Source organism: Crassostrea angulata, chromosome 7 (genome assembly GCF_025612915.1).
Source record: "Crassostrea angulata isolate pt1a10 chromosome 7, ASM2561291v2, whole genome shotgun sequence".
Lineage (NCBI taxonomy): Eukaryota > Metazoa > Mollusca > Bivalvia > Ostreida > Ostreidae > Magallana > Magallana angulata.
The window spans coordinates 37,356,813-37,372,593 of NC_069117.1; the positions used below are offsets into that span (position 1 = coordinate 37,356,813).

At 34.1% G+C, this 15,781-nt stretch overlaps 2 protein-coding genes across 3 annotated transcripts; both read left to right on the forward strand.

The window, feature by feature from the left end:
* LOC128156606 (uncharacterized) lies at positions 1–11,174 on the forward strand. The gene is made up of 16 exons (XM_052818801.1): positions 1–121; positions 1,777–2,060; positions 2,154–2,353; positions 2,484–2,721; positions 3,485–3,599; positions 3,852–3,963; positions 4,745–4,840; positions 4,947–4,997; positions 5,103–5,187; positions 5,297–5,356; positions 5,613–5,789; positions 6,725–6,869; positions 7,745–7,926; positions 8,502–8,657; positions 8,835–8,971; positions 9,058–11,174. Exons 1-16 carry the CDS (start codon positions 40–42, stop codon positions 9,479–9,481), a joined length of 2,544 nt encoding a protein of 847 aa, XP_052674761.1. The 5' UTR covers positions 1–39; the 3' UTR covers positions 9,482–11,174.
* Positions 11,175–11,856: 682 nt separating this feature from the next.
* On the forward strand, positions 11,857–15,365 carry LOC128156028 (uncharacterized). 2 transcript variants are annotated; one of them, XM_052817986.1, is made up of 4 exons: positions 11,857–12,006; positions 13,310–13,356; positions 13,480–13,620; positions 13,860–15,365. In XM_052817986.1, the coding sequence occupies exons 1-4, from the start codon at positions 11,924–11,926 to the stop codon at positions 14,666–14,668; spliced, it is 1,080 nt and encodes a 359-aa protein (XP_052673946.1). In that variant the 5' UTR covers positions 11,857–11,923; the 3' UTR covers positions 14,669–15,365. The 2 variants fall into 2 exon arrangements, with proteins under 2 accessions (XP_052673946.1, XP_052673945.1); XM_052817985.1 differs by lacking the exon at positions 11,857–12,006 and adding an exon at positions 12,746–12,998.
* The last annotated feature ends 416 nt before the right edge of the window (positions 15,366–15,781 follow it).

A 15,781-nucleotide genomic window follows, 5' to 3' on the forward strand; every position in this document is an offset into this window, starting at 1 on the left:
TATCTAAACGCAAGTCAAGATACGGTGTGGCTGTCAAACATGGCCGCCCTCCATCTCTCCGTCGCAGTATTTCTGTGTCACATATATTTCTGCATGACAGCTCCTAAGGAACATGCATCGGGTATGTAATAAAATTGAACTAATTTAACTTTTGAAAAAAATATGTCCCCTTTTATAAGTGATATAATTATAAATTAATTAATTGAGGATTGTTTAGACATCATTTGCGCAAGCAAACAAACAATTACATGTATGACAATTTGAATTGTCATTATGGTTCATAGATTTTTTTACTTGGTAAATATGCTGTTCAATATAAAAATTATTTAATGCGAAAGGTTCCTTTCTTTGATAAGAGAGATAACTCTTGCGGTGATGAATTACCGTTCAGTATTGCTGCAAAAACATGGATATTATACCAGGTAATAGTGATTTTACGGTTTAAGCGAATTCTCTGACTTAATCATGTCCCGGCTAAGCTCTTCAAAACTTAGTATTGAAAAACAGCCCTATAAAACGAACACGGCTACATACTTTCATCACTAAAAATAATTGACCATGTTAAGACAACAAATCTATAACGAATTTACGGCTATAACGAACAATTTAAAGATACCTGCAAGATTTTAATGTATTTTACAATTCCTATAACGAGTATTTTTCATGGCAAATTTTATTGGGCAATTTTAAGATTCACAAGTATATATAAAATACTCAAACATATATGCTCCATTTTTTAGAATTTAGAGATGAAAAAATTATATCAATATGACATTTTTTGTAAAATGCCAGTGGTTTTGATTTTATGACCTATGATAGTTTTAATTGTTATACTTTCATGTTAAATACTGAAATCTGATTGGTTAAGACGCAGTTCATAATCCTTTCTATTACCCTCAGCGTTAGCAACGCACTTAGCAACGGGTAACATTATATAAATAGTGCCTGTTTGGGAGGGTAACAGTTGAAATTGACACCCCAAGAAAACCATTGTCAACCGACGCGAAGCGGAGGTTGACAATGGTTTTCGAGGGGTGTCAATTTCAACTGTTATCCTCCCAAACAGGCACTATTTATTTTGTCATACTGAATGTCTTTTTTTAAATTTTTAAGAAAATTTTACTGCTTTTATATAGGAATAACGTGAATTCTACAGCGAACCGTACGCGCATAATTTTCGCGCATGTAACATTTTTTAATGTTACCCGTTGTCAAGTGCGTTGCTAACGCTGAGGGTAATAGTAAATATTATTAACTGCGTCTTAACCAATCAGATTTCAGTATTTAACATGAAAGTATAACAATAAAAATTGTTACATTCGCGAAAATTATGCGCGTACGGTTCGCTGTAGAATTCACGTTATTCCTATATAAAAGCAGTAAAATTTTCTTAAAATTAAGACATTCAGTATAACAAAATAAATAGTGCCTGTTTGGGAGGATAACAGTTGAAATTGACACCCCTCGAAAACCATTGTCAACCTCCGCTTCGCGTCGGTTAACAGTGGTTTTCTCGGGGTGTCAATTTCAACTGTTACCCTCCCAAACAGGCACTATTTATAAAGTACTGTCATCTGACTATTTAGTAACTAATTATGGTTACGTCGAGAAAAAAAATTCTCCGTAAAATTCGCTATAAACCAATTTTGGTGCACATTTTTTGTGTTGCTATTTACAGTTCTATTTTTCTTTTTGGACGAAAGCAAACTTTCATGATCACAAGTGTATAGTGGGTTTTTGCGTCTCAAGGCACAGGTATGCTCTTACTCCTTACAGGACAGCTCGACTTCAGGGTAAAAACATTCTCTGACGGACAATACAGACTTTCCATAAAGAACATTACATTTCTAACAAGTCAAAGATTTTTTGTAATCTCAAATGGCACTACTTATGAAAGAACAAATCTCACACTCAACTCGACCGAGCGAGGTTCGAGCACCGACCATCTGCTGGGTCGTTATACCTTCACGAAGTTCAATTTTGTCGTACCTGACCTTGGAAACAAAGTCGAGGCGTGGATCAAAGATTTTACTCCGAAACCTTTCATTACCTTTGAAATGGTGAGATTAATGATATTTCATTTACAAGAACGTATTCAAGTTGTAGAGCATTAGGTATCTGTAAAGAGAATGTAACGAACAAGATTCCATTAGCTCTATGTAGATGGGATGAACGGGACACGCTCCGTTGATTGCCCACCTGTATCTTACCCCCCGACCGGGACCTTCCTGAGATGCTTCAATCAAACTTCGGCTGGGTTTCCAAGTTTCCAAGTTCAAAACACATCCACAACTCTGGGTTATCTCAATCTGGGAGGCAAAATGGTTGGAGATTTCGATAAACAAATTGGCCTGTAAATTCTATTATTTTTGTCATGGTTATGAGATTGATATTTAAATTGAGCATTGATCTTTTTTTTTCGATTGATTTTTTCCCATGTTTTTGATATCAGAATTGAGAATGCTATTTTTTGTTCTCCTCAGTTTTGATTCGAACACCCCCAAGATGACAGACGGTATAAAAGGTGGACCACTGGCCGTGTTCGATTCTGATGGAAATACCGTACTTATTTCTCCGTCCGACAACTTTATGGCTATTTCTATGTGGCACGACCAATCGCCGGGAGGGACTGTTAACTGGGGAGTCATGGGAGGGGTAGATCAGATTCCAGCAGGTTACTCAGTAAGAGTTGTTGCAGTTGCCGCTCCGGGAATCAACCAGGTAGGTAATTTCCTTACAACCAGGTAAATTATTCTTTACAACCAAATAGATAATTCCTTTCAACCGGGTAGATTACATGCGCAGGTTCAGAATATTTTTCCCCGGGGAAGGGGGGGGGGGGGGGTCCGAAGCAGTGGCATCGGAAGCAAATTTAAAGTGGGGGGGGGGGGGGGGGAGGCTACACTAATCATCAGAAATCTTGACAAGGGGGGGGGGGGGGCATAGTCTACCTATGACTCCAAAAAAATCATACCTAGGAAAATAAACATTTTCCCATAATCCAGGGGGATGTGATTATTCCCAAAATCATCAAATGGATATTTGTATTTGCCAGGGGGTCTGAGGCATATATGCGATAATTTTACTATGTAAATTTAATAAAAATTTCATTTTTCACCCCCCCCCCCCCCCTTGTAGATCGGCGCATGGATTATTCCTTACAAGTCCCGTTTCAACAAAAGTAATACCGTTTCGTCAAACATTCACGCCAAAAATTTAATCGAAATTCAGAACAGAATTAGAGATGGGGTCAATGGATTATTTGTTCCAAGATCAGTATCAGCCATCACATACAATCTGTTTCATTATAAGAATTCCTTTAATCATCATTTTCAATTAGAAGCTCAGTCATTTTGTCGTTCTCTTGATTTCCAATACTCGGTATTGAGAAATGCTATGAAAAGTAAGGCAGAGTTTATATGCTTTTGAAGTACATTTTTTATAAAGTACATGTATTTAAATAAGAACTGTTTGTATTTATCAGGCGTTTTCTGAATACGGAAGGTTTCTTGAACTCCTGTACAAAACAAAAGAGAGAAGGAAGCATTACCAGTCCCAGGACGTCTCCCTTAGTTACCTGGGCTACTGGACCGATAACGGTAGGATACAATTGCACGATGATTGACACTGTACAGATTGCTCAATTAGATAAAAAGAAATTGAAAATAGTCTCAAGTAAAAGCGTAGAAACAATCGCAACTTTTCGGGCCTTTTCTGCAGAGGCTGGAAAAACACCGCAGAACTTGCCATTGACATTGGAAATGTATTATGTATTTAAAGTGAATTTTAGTAATATTGATGTTCTTGGTCAAGCAGAAGGTTTGTGCTGAAGTTAGCATTTTAACTTACAGGTGCCTACTACTACTACCACACAGAGGCAAATGCTGACGGAACCAACAAAACTTTTCAAAACACTCTTATTGATGTCCAAACCTACAGCGAGTCTGTCAATCTCCCATATGGGTAATCCAAATAAAGCTCAAAATGCAATGTTCAAATTACTAAGTTGGAGAGGAATCCAAATAAAATCGACATGAACATAAATGTATTTATCTAATTTGAAACATTTTTGTTATAGTTAATCTTTTGAATTTTTTAAAAATACCCCATAGGAAATTTTTCCTTAAAAAAATCAATCTTAATGACCTAAGACCAGCTATCTTAATTTTATGTTCAGGTTCTAAGCAACGTTTTTATTTAAAGTGTATGTGTGTGTAGGGGGGGGGGGAGGGGGGTGGTATTCGATATCTATCTTGACAAGCATAAAGATACCTTATCTGCAAACCTTTAAAATCCTTATCAGTGGGAGGGGGAGGGGTAATTCGTACTATCTAAAACTTCAATTTCAATGGTATTTTGTTTATTTACTACACATGTAATCTAGAATTTTTTACGAACTCCCGAAAAAGTAGGGAGGGGGGTCAATCAGAAATCTAGAAAAAAAAAAGAGAAAAGGTAGGGGCCAGGCATTCATGCTCTAGTCAATTAGTTAAGCTACATGATGATATACATTTACACAATAAATAAAACAGTTTGGGTAAAAGAACTAAAGCCTCGCCTTCTCAAAACTAGAAATGTTCCTTTTAAAGTAAACCTGTTGCAATCGGTAATGCTTCCAACGATCATAATTTTTTTCAGTCTATTTAAATACTTCTCCATGCACGGAGATAAATCATTTTTGCTTCACTTAAACATAAAAGTGACATATTGATATTGCACACGAACCAATTTCTCACTGTTTTAGATACATGCAGATTGATTCTTGGTGGTATTACAAAGGGTTTCAGAATTCCGTTAAAACATGGGAAGCCAGACAAGATATATTTCCAAATGGCATCAGGTATTTAGTGGGTTTTTTTTAGTTTGATAAATATATGGAATCACCACACAAAATTACTCAAATCATTACTTATGTAAATAGCAAGTGACATTAAGTTGTATTTCAGTTTTCTGAATAAGAAAACCGGTCTTCCATTAGTTGCCCACAACAGATATTGGTAAGTTTCGACTTAATTACATATTATCTAAAAACATATCCTAAAATTTCATGATTTATTGTCACTGTGACATAGCTATATGTAGGCTTTGTATTTCTGTTGAAGGGGACGTGACACGACCTATGCCAAACAAAACAATGGCAACTTCACCTTCGTCGTAGAATCAATTTTAGCACTACCCGATGATGAAGTAAATTCATTACTTATCAATTTTTTTGGTATTTTAAAAGAATATCAAGAAAACATGTTATCATAACCAAAAGAAAAACACTCTTAATTACATGCTTTGGATTTTGCAGAGTTTTTGGCCGACATTATTTAGAAATTCTAAAAGCTGGGGTTTAAGTGTTTACGAACAAGTAAGTTGTTTGTAGTCATATTTTAGAGATTGCACGACAATAAGAACGCTTAATTTCACTCAAATAAATTTCAATCTTAAGTTTTAAATTTGAAAGATAAATTATTCATAATTATTTTTTGCAAAATAACGGCGCACCATTGTTTTTAAAATTTCTTTTTAAAACGAACAAACAAAGAGATACTATTTTGGTTTAACCAAGCCTTTTACCTACATGTATTTAATACATTAGATTCTACATATTAACTGTATACTAGGATTGGTTGGACATCCAGACTTTAGGTCTGGCCGCTCTTCAGACGGACCTATTCTTGGGGGAGCGGTGGATGAGGAGTATGGGGGAGGCTGCGGAGCAACTGAATCTGACCATTCAGCTGTGTATGTCCCTCCCACGCCACGCTCTGATGAGTTACACACTACCCGCCATTACACAGGTAACGGGCACTATCTCACTAAATGTACCACACTTGAGGAGCTTTATAAAATCAGTTACCCAATTGGGTATTATTAGTTGGTTTGGGATTTACTACCCGAAAAGATTGATTAATTTACAGTGCAACAACTGAATTGTTTGGTGGGTGTTTTAAAAATACAAACCAACATGACAACATAACTGTACACTGTACATAAAATGAAACAATCTTTGAAAATCTTTTTTTTTATCTGTAAACCTTTGTGTGAGATCCATCTCCAAGACGGTTTAGATCTACTGAGGGACTATTAACAAAACAGACATGTTAAGGGAAAATTTGTGACGCACCCAAGAAATGGGAAGGACAGTCTCTCCAGTACTCTCTCTCTCTTGTTGCATACCTACATGTACTAGTACGGAACCCGTTAGCTCTCCTTAATAATTTTTATTGATCATAAAAATGATCCAAATTTAATTTTAAAATAGCTTGACTTTGATATTTTTGGCTCTTGTTTAGAAAGAGGTATAGCTTCATGGTTTAAAAAGGTTTCTATATAGCTGTAAAAAATGAGGCAAAACGATGCAAAACTAATCCGACATTTGTTACGACTTTTTTTGAAATCTTGAACAAGAAACCTATTTTGATACCCATTTACTAGAGTGGTATCAAGAACATGGCATCATTTGACTTTACCATGCAATAAGACGTTGCTTTTTTTAATCAGATAGTGATAATGAATATAGACCGTGACTGTAAACGCCAATTAGGTTTTTTTCAAAGCAGTTCTTCCTATTTTGCATTTGTTAAGGTAGATAATTATTGCTTGATGTGTGTGATCGCAAAATCTCTAGTTTGTATGGAAATGGAAGGTATTTTACATTTTGTGTTGAAAAATAATGAACAAACATATACTAGTAGATCAGGACGTAACAGTATTCATTAGATACTCATTACAGGCAAGAGTGAGTCAAGACTACCATTTGGAACCGGAACAATGGCGGATAGGGATGTCGTCCATACTAGCGTCTGCTCTTAATTTGGCACCATCAAAAGACACATTTTGGACAACAGAGAGACAACCCGGCAACCCATTATACCCAGGTAAAAGGGATGACCAGTTCAGAGACTGGTCTTTATTTACAATAACCAAACTTCTTAAAAAATGGCTCTGGTCCATCAGCAATCTACAGCAACCCCCCCCCCCCTCCCAAATGTTCTAGATAGCCAAAACCTTGTTAATCACGACATAGTCCGACATTCTCAGAAATAATCGGCATATTCTTTTTTAAATGTTTAAAGATGACATAGAAAAAATAATGATCAAGAAAAACTTTGACAAGCGCTCAAAAGTATCCTATACAACAGAACTTCGTGCGCATCATCGGTCATAAGTCGTCAGAAATGACTGAAATGGAGTAACAGCTATGTGTAATAAGTTGTGCACGTAAAAGTCCATTATTATTCTTGTTTATTCTTTTGGTTGGTAGAGCAAAGATGTATTACCAAATTATATAATTATATGAAATGGTTATATTGGATGAACAAATGGAATATTTTTTTATCATTTATAAAAATTAAGTTTAATAACTCCTCAAATATTCACATTTTATTTTAGGTATAGAAGAAGAGATGATTTCAAAATCATTTAATTCGAGAAAAATTGAAATCGGTGTAAATAAATCGTGTACAAGAAATCAAATCGCAATCCTCACATCCCCTGTAAACGTGCAGAGCAACCATTTTATTGTTTTTAAATAAAGATCTACATGTACTATTGAATTTCTTTAAAACAAAAATAAGTGAAAGAAAATAAAATATAGATAATTTAACATATGTGTAATAGATAATATATAGCCAATCTTTCAATAACAATCATACAATGTACATGCAAAGAAATTACAACCACATTTGCATTTTCCCCATAAAACAATTTGTGTTGTCTTTCATATTCAAAGTTATGTATATTTCTCTCTCAGACACTCGGGAGCCTTATCCTTTACTAGAAGCTCTAGTGGCCACCCTCAGCACGGGCCCAGTGGGACCCGGGGATAAGATAAATGACACGGATGTCCTCCTGATGATGATGAGCTGTGATGGGAACGGACGTCTTCTAAAACCCTCACACCCAGCTACCGCCATTGACAAACAGATAATAAAGGTAGGCCATAGACATTGACTGAAAAAAAGCGATAAACCTTTAAACGTGTATGGATCAAAACCATAGTCAGTGTTGGAATTAGTACTTACTAATATACGTGGTTGCTCAGCGCAATGTGCACATTTTATGAGCTAAGAAAATCTTGGGGTCAAATGACTTTTACTAATTTTTGTCTTTGTACTAACTACTAAACATACCGAACTTCAAGTGTAAATTATAGTGTTCTCCAAATTCGAAAGAAAACATAAAGTTACTAAAGAAAAAAGTTTGACAATAATATTTTTTTAAATATAAAACGGTTAGATGCAGCTTCGAAGTGCTGTTACTCTACAACATAGATTCCAATCAAACGTCAAGAATTCAAAAAATGATTTGTATATTGCTTTAAACATGTATTACCGTCATCAACCGATCTATTGCATTGTACCTTTCTTCAATCATTTATTTGTAGGCTGCAATACCGTCTTCCAGCGATCTATTGCATTGTACTTTTCTTCAAACATTTATTTGTAGGATGCAATACCTTCATCCAGCGATCTATTGCATTGTACCTTTCTTCAAACATTTATTTGTAGGCTGCAATACCTTCATCCAGTGGACCTGACGGAGAGGTGTGGACTTCCTACACCACTATTGTCTCCGACAGACGTCGGGACTTCGGTATCTTAATGGCAGCCAACTTATCCTCTCCATACACGGTCAAATTCTCAGACACGGGTTTTCCAGACAGCGTAATGTTGTTTTTTTTTTAAATCTCGGCAAGAGTTTAATGAATTAAATATCGGTATTTAAACTAATTTGTGGAAGTCTACATTATTGCAGTTTTTAGAAAATGTATATGGGAATACCCGTATGCCACTGTTTTTTTTACAGAGATAAACATAATTATTGTTGGGGACTCTTTGCAGCTGAAGTCATCACTTGTATTTCCTTTTGGATCTCCCGAAATGAGGCAACAGTTCGATGATGACCATCCACTGGTTCTGAGCAACTGTACACAGGACAGGTTTTGTTTGTACTACTTCAGTGCACCCGAAACTGGCCTGTAAGTTGGTCTATACCTGATATATCATTCTGAACAATACCATCATGTTAATCACGCTTACAATTAGCTACTTCACGTCTTTACAGAAATGGAACATCTATAACAATATTTGGAGAAACAGTTAAATGGGTCCCAATATCCCCTGGTAGAGTGACTAACATCGTACACGCCGAAATCAATATGCGGGTAGGAATCAGAGGTAAACCGGGGGAGGAAGTTACCATGGTTTTCTTAATAAACAACTCAGTTCGTTATTCAACTTGTAAAATTAGCACATCAGGCACGGCCATACTGGACGCCAAGTACGGATGTTTTCCAAATCATCCGACTTCTAGTCAACCAACATCTGTTGCACCGACGTCATTCACGACCAATTATAGTATGACAACAGAGATGATACAATCATCAACCTCTCACTCCTCGGCTTCTGGTGTTGTTCATCAGAAAGGAGTACTGTTGTTCAGTGTTTGGCTGTCGACAACAGTGCTGATGGTGAAAGCGATGTATTGAAATAATACAACCAAAATCATCTACATTTGTATTTCACTGGAGTTTATCATATTCTGTCGTCATTTAGTATTACAGCAACAAAATGATGTTATTAATGACACTTAAGTATTTAGGAGAAATAAATTTATAAACTGTTGTTTTAAACATTGTTGTTCCTAAGAAAAAAAAGCGGTCGCAGAAATGTTGTACTTAAAAAGTAATAAAAGAGGATGAACTTTCAAATAACTGTATAGTAATCGTTTATAATTAACTAAACAACAATAATTGATAAACTAGATTTGTTGTGTAGTGTTTCCGTAAAATTTAGACGTAATTTTCAAGTTTTCTACTAGAATCAAATCCAGGGATCACGGAAGTTAACTACGCTGTTAATAGAGACACTTTCACCCATCACTTGCTGCTATCAGGTTGAGTAGAAATTTTGGGCACATTTATTATAGTTTCTATCTTAAACACATCTCAAGTTTTTAGATGAATATAAATAAACCATTTTTTACTAGCCTAAAGAATATTCATGAAGCATTGATAAAGGTCGAATAGTCTGCAGTCATCTTGATTAGATAAAGAAAATTTTATCATAAGTGTGAAATTGATGAGAGTCAGAAAAATGTGTGAATTGCAGTATATACAAATCCAAATAAAGATTTTATTTGAAAGAACCCTAATGTACACCGAAAATGTCGATCATTATCTCTTTAACGGAAAGTACTTTTTTTAATGGCTATGTACATGATTATTTTACCAAAAAGTGTTATACGCATTAATTTGATTCGTTACATGACGCAATTAAAATAATTATTATGTATAAATACCTTTATCTGAAATAGATAGGATTTATTAATTATATTTTGTATCATCAATTAGTACTAAATATATATTTTTGCTTTGGTTATGTTGCTTCCTTTACACGCAATGCGTTGATAATTATCTAGGTCAAATTATAATAGATATGCTATTGTTCAGGAAATAAAACTCAGATAGTGTGGGTTGTTTTTTTCTGTTTTTTTTTCCCGACAGCAATAAAACAAATCTTCCTGTTATATTCATCGCTTGATGATTCCAAAATAATAATTTAATAGAATGTCGGTGATTTGTTCACAGGTCTATCACTCAAGTTCAACTTCTTTTATCTATTGTCATAAAGAAATGGAATACCCTCAAATCAATTAAAGATGACAAAATTTGATAATCCATAATTATTAACAGATAGTGTTTATTCTGTTTCGGAATATATACAACTTGAATTATACCCTTGGACCCGGCAATCTCAAATTCAGACACACTTATTAAAAATTTTATTCAAAGACTAACTTTACTTAAGAAGAAAACCCTTAGAATTCCATAATAAGAACAGAAATTACATTTTGTGAATGTAATACGATAGAATTCTTGTCGGTTAAACCACGGTTAAAATCACTTTTATTATACGACATAATATTATATGAATAGTGGTATTTCATTGTAGTTTTAAACAAAATAACAAAATGGCGATTGGTTAAATATTCATAAATATTCATGTGACTTAAGAATTGATGTGATTGAAAATGTAACACAATTGTTATAAGATTGTGAGATACATGGTTTTTTGTGTGTTTTTTTTTCAATTTATTTTGTATGATTTAGATATATATATATTTATATAAACTACATGTACGAAATTGAATAAAATGATTAAAAATTAAAAAAAAAAAAATATTCATAACAAATTATTGCTGTTATATGCTATGCTGTGGGGCGTCATTCAAAGTCAACAAAATATTCTTGTTCAAGTAAAGTATTGAACTCTAAAATCTAAATTAACGTTTCTATAATAATAATAATAATAAAGGACTGTGTTTTATTTTGTGTGTCTTTCTATCATAATAAAGGTAAAAGAATTCAGTAAATTGCGACCCTGATTCATAAATCCACTGGTTTACGGATATTTGCGACCAGAAAATTCATATTATTTTTCATTGTGTATAGATACACTGGTGAGTACTCTCAAATCGTAAAAATTAAATTCGTAGTAAATTTTTTTGAATTGTCATTTTTAAAGTCTTGTGAACGTATACTCTAGGGTCTTCTTATAGACATGAATAAACTCTCAAGTTTTATGACTCGTTGAGGAGATGAGGGGAACCAACGAACTCCATGATCAAGGAGCCACCATGATTATTGATACTAAAATAGATTTACTGTCATCATCAAAAGAAAATTTTGCAAGTACAGCTTTCGAGAAGAATTTCTATATGTAGTTTTTAACATATTTTCTGATTGATAGAGTATATCAGATTGTAATTGTTTCCAAGAGTATTTCCGCCATGTACATGTTAAGCTCTTGTATATGCATAGTTTATAATCAGAGCAATGGCTAATATGATAACTAGGCATCCCGGCTTTAGAATGTGAAGAAAGACAATTTACATTGTGTTTATTCAAGTATCAACTATTTTAACTGGAATGTGGTTTACTTTGCTTTTCTACAGTTCCTGTTTCCAAATGAGGTTCGTCGTCAAAACTGAATGTGCAAACAGTGGAGGAAAGTAAGCGTTATAACTTATTGTAAATCATTTGTTGAATAATTGTTGTACATATTTTCTACGATTGTTGATGCTATTGTTGGAGAATTGGGCATACATGTATTAACTCAATACTGTACGGATATAAAAAGACATACTACAGTTTACCAAACCGCTTGTACTAAAACATGACATGTTTGCACAAACGCTAGTTTTAAACTATTTCAAGCAGCATCGTTTTATTAGCTCTTTTTGGAAAACCTTATGCCACGACAAAGTGATAATGTGCAACTTACACTGGTGTTATAAAAACCAGTATTTAAATATAATCCCCTTTTGTGTGAGATTATATACGTCATTAGCTACTTAAATAAAAGGTCGATCGAATTACTCCATTGAATACCGGTGAAGAACTGTCACTACCTTTGTTTTCTTTCTCAGTAGTATAAAGGCAAATGTTTTCGATATCATTGAATTTGCTTAAAGTATAATTATTGTATATGAAATGAGTTCTCGTGTGCTCATTGAGGCCTGAGGAATATTTACATGGTATCGTGACATATCAGCTCAATGTCAAGTCCAAGTCCGATGAGTTTGTTCTTGTTGAGTTTGTAAGTGATCGATATTATATTGAATCTCACATTAGTTGTAATTGTTATAAAGTTGTAATTGATAAAAAAAATATACGAACAATGTATCTAATAATACTATTTAATTAATTTATTCAATGAAAAGGAATACTGTGGAAAATTGTATAATGATTTATTCATATCTTCCGGGTGATGAAAGTAGGAAGTTATAATAATTAAACCATTCCCTTTTCATGGAAGAATATATTTATACGGAAATGAAATCCATTTGGGAAAATATATTTTAATCAAGGAAATAACTAAAATGGATGATTTTTTACCAACGAAACTGCATAATTTCTGGAGATGTAAAAACAAATGTCTCATTCTATTAATTATATCCTTAAATGCAGAAACGACAAGTAAAGGATCCTGTGTAAACGAACGGTATGTACAGGGATATTGTGTGGCATGTTCTTACCGATATAGAATATCTTCATTCATTGCAAACACAAATCTGTAATGCAAAAATATTGAAGAATGCAAAATGCTAATAAAGCACTGACTAAAATATAACCAAAACCTTCGGTGTCATATATGTTGCAGCAAATTGACTCATATTTCATTAAAGAATTATCAGTATGACAACCATAGCGGGTACCTAGTTTCAGTGCTGAGTGTGTAATAAATGTATAAGTAAGTGGTAAATAAATTTGGCGTCATTTAGGAATTAATGTTCATAAAATTTTATTTTTCAGGGGCGAATGCTGCACCAACTTCCATCTAATCAACGGAACATGCGCTGGTGTTTTATACTCTCTTATATTAAATTAAAACAAAATATTTTAATCGCGTTATTTCTTTTTATTATGGAGTATTTAGTTGCAGAAGGCAACAAGGTTTTAATGACCTTTCTGTTCTATTACAGCATGTCCTCCTGGAACTTACGGAGATAATTGTTCCACCGCATGCCCAAATCAACATTATGGAGAAAACTGTGGTCTCAAATGTAATTGTGGGCCTGATGAAGAGTGTCACACTTTACACGGCTGTAGAAGTATTACCACAAGTAAGTTATATACATAAGTGATAAATTGTATGCATCAGAAATTATTCATTCTAGTTTTACACAGATATCGGTATTTTGTAAACGCATGACTGCATACGACGATGGGTTGAAATTTGGTCAAAATCTTAACTATCTAAACTATTTATTCAAATTATATAGAACCACATCCCATGATAGTTTTCTTGTTCACATTTATAATTTCAAATTTGAGTAAGAGAAACTGCCATTATACTTTACAGCACCCACCAGCCAAACAACAACTAAATCAAACATCGACGAGGAGAAAACTTCATTATCCACCACTGAAGTGTCAGATACTTTTTTACAGAGTTCAGCTCAAGCTAATATAGAAAAAATAACAAAGGGTAATACCAAATTTACACCCAAAGTAAGTATCTTATCCACCACGACTGGGACCGGACCTACCCTCGGGGGTGGAGACTCTAGTACCACCCGTGTTATCATTATTACAGGGTCAGTGTTATCTTTGTTCTTAATCATAATAATAGTCAACCAGATTCACGAGAAATTGAAAAAGCGTCGGACAGAAAAAGTTTACAGTAATCGTAATCAGGGTTCATCAAACATGATAGAGGAAGAAACGTATGTCGATATCAACGAGTCTGGCATGCTGGGATATACTTCCAGATACGACAAAATTAAGTCTCAGTCTTCAGTTGTTCAACGTAGTAAAGGAGATAGTGGTACTTTAAAAATTGAAGCAAATGTTTTGCCACCGATACTTCCATCTCGAATGGACAACGATACAAATTCTGATTCAAGTCAAGTAATTACTGAACATCACACAGAGTATTTAGATGTCGTACATCAAGGACCAACTGGGAACCCAGACAATGCCTACGTGGACCCAGTGACCAGCAAAAAGAACAATGCCTATACAGAGGTGGTAGGTACACCGCCAGATGATCAAGTGCATGGGGAACATGCAGACAACAATTCAAGAGGGGCATATCAGGAAATTGATGAAGAGGTATTTGATGAAGGACATAGCATACATAGAGATGGTTATCTTCAAGTAGTTCATTAGTGAATATTTTGTATGTATTCTACAATGCAAATGAGGCACAATTTTAAGATTTATGATAATGTTTAAATCGCAGAACCATACACAAACACACATAGATTCCTGAATGGTACAAAACAGTAGTATATGTATATCATATGTAGTTGCAATAAATTATATTTACTTACAAACTCTAACTCTAAGTATAGTTTGATTAAGACATTTTTTCAATAACTAGAACTAATGGTACTGTGGATTCATTATTGTTCGTGGGGGGAGCAGTGTACGTTCCTTTCATGGGTAACCCTTGCCCACGAATTTTTATCCCCACGAACCTATACGCAATTATTTGTTTAATATTTAGTGAAATTATTGCGATCACACTACCAACGAAATTACGTCCCCACGGACCGGGAAAATTTTGACTACCCACAATCATAAAAATGAGTCTACAGTATAGTGTAATGTAAACCACGAAACATGAGTAAAAAGTCTTTTTGTAAAGTTTTTTGAGATGGCAGCAGGTTTAGCGGTGATTCATGTGATGATTATGTCATTTAAAGTACGAACTGTCTTTTTGATTTTTATGCAGTTGGTCGATCATTATTGGGTTTATTTCTCATATAAACAGTAACTGGGGTGTTTACTTTTTATCTCTTTTTTGATAACTATTTACTAAATTTGTTTTTTTTTTCAGGTGTTTCTATGTCTTTCTTGTGTGTTTGACATAAAATGAAAGTAAATTATTTTGTGTTGCGTTCTTGTTTTCCTAAGAGCACATGCGTTATAGTTTTCATACATTTGTGTTATAATCATTTACATACATGTAGTAACTAAGAGTAGTACTTTCAAAATACATGAACATAAAATGAAAGATATCTTCAGGTGGATACATTGATTGAAAGCATGTGTGGTATGTTTCTCTGCTTTGTTTAAAGGAAACTGCCCAACTACATACATTTATGCAATAGAGTTTCCGAGTTCTCACTTTGTTTAAGTTGGATAAAAACAAAAGAAGTAAATGTATGAAAAAGATTTCAAATGGCTAGTTTTAATGGGATTGGTGTTAATAAAACATTTCTTGGTTTATCAGAAGCGATTAAATTCAGGTGAGCTAAAATCTGAAGCTCGTCAGTT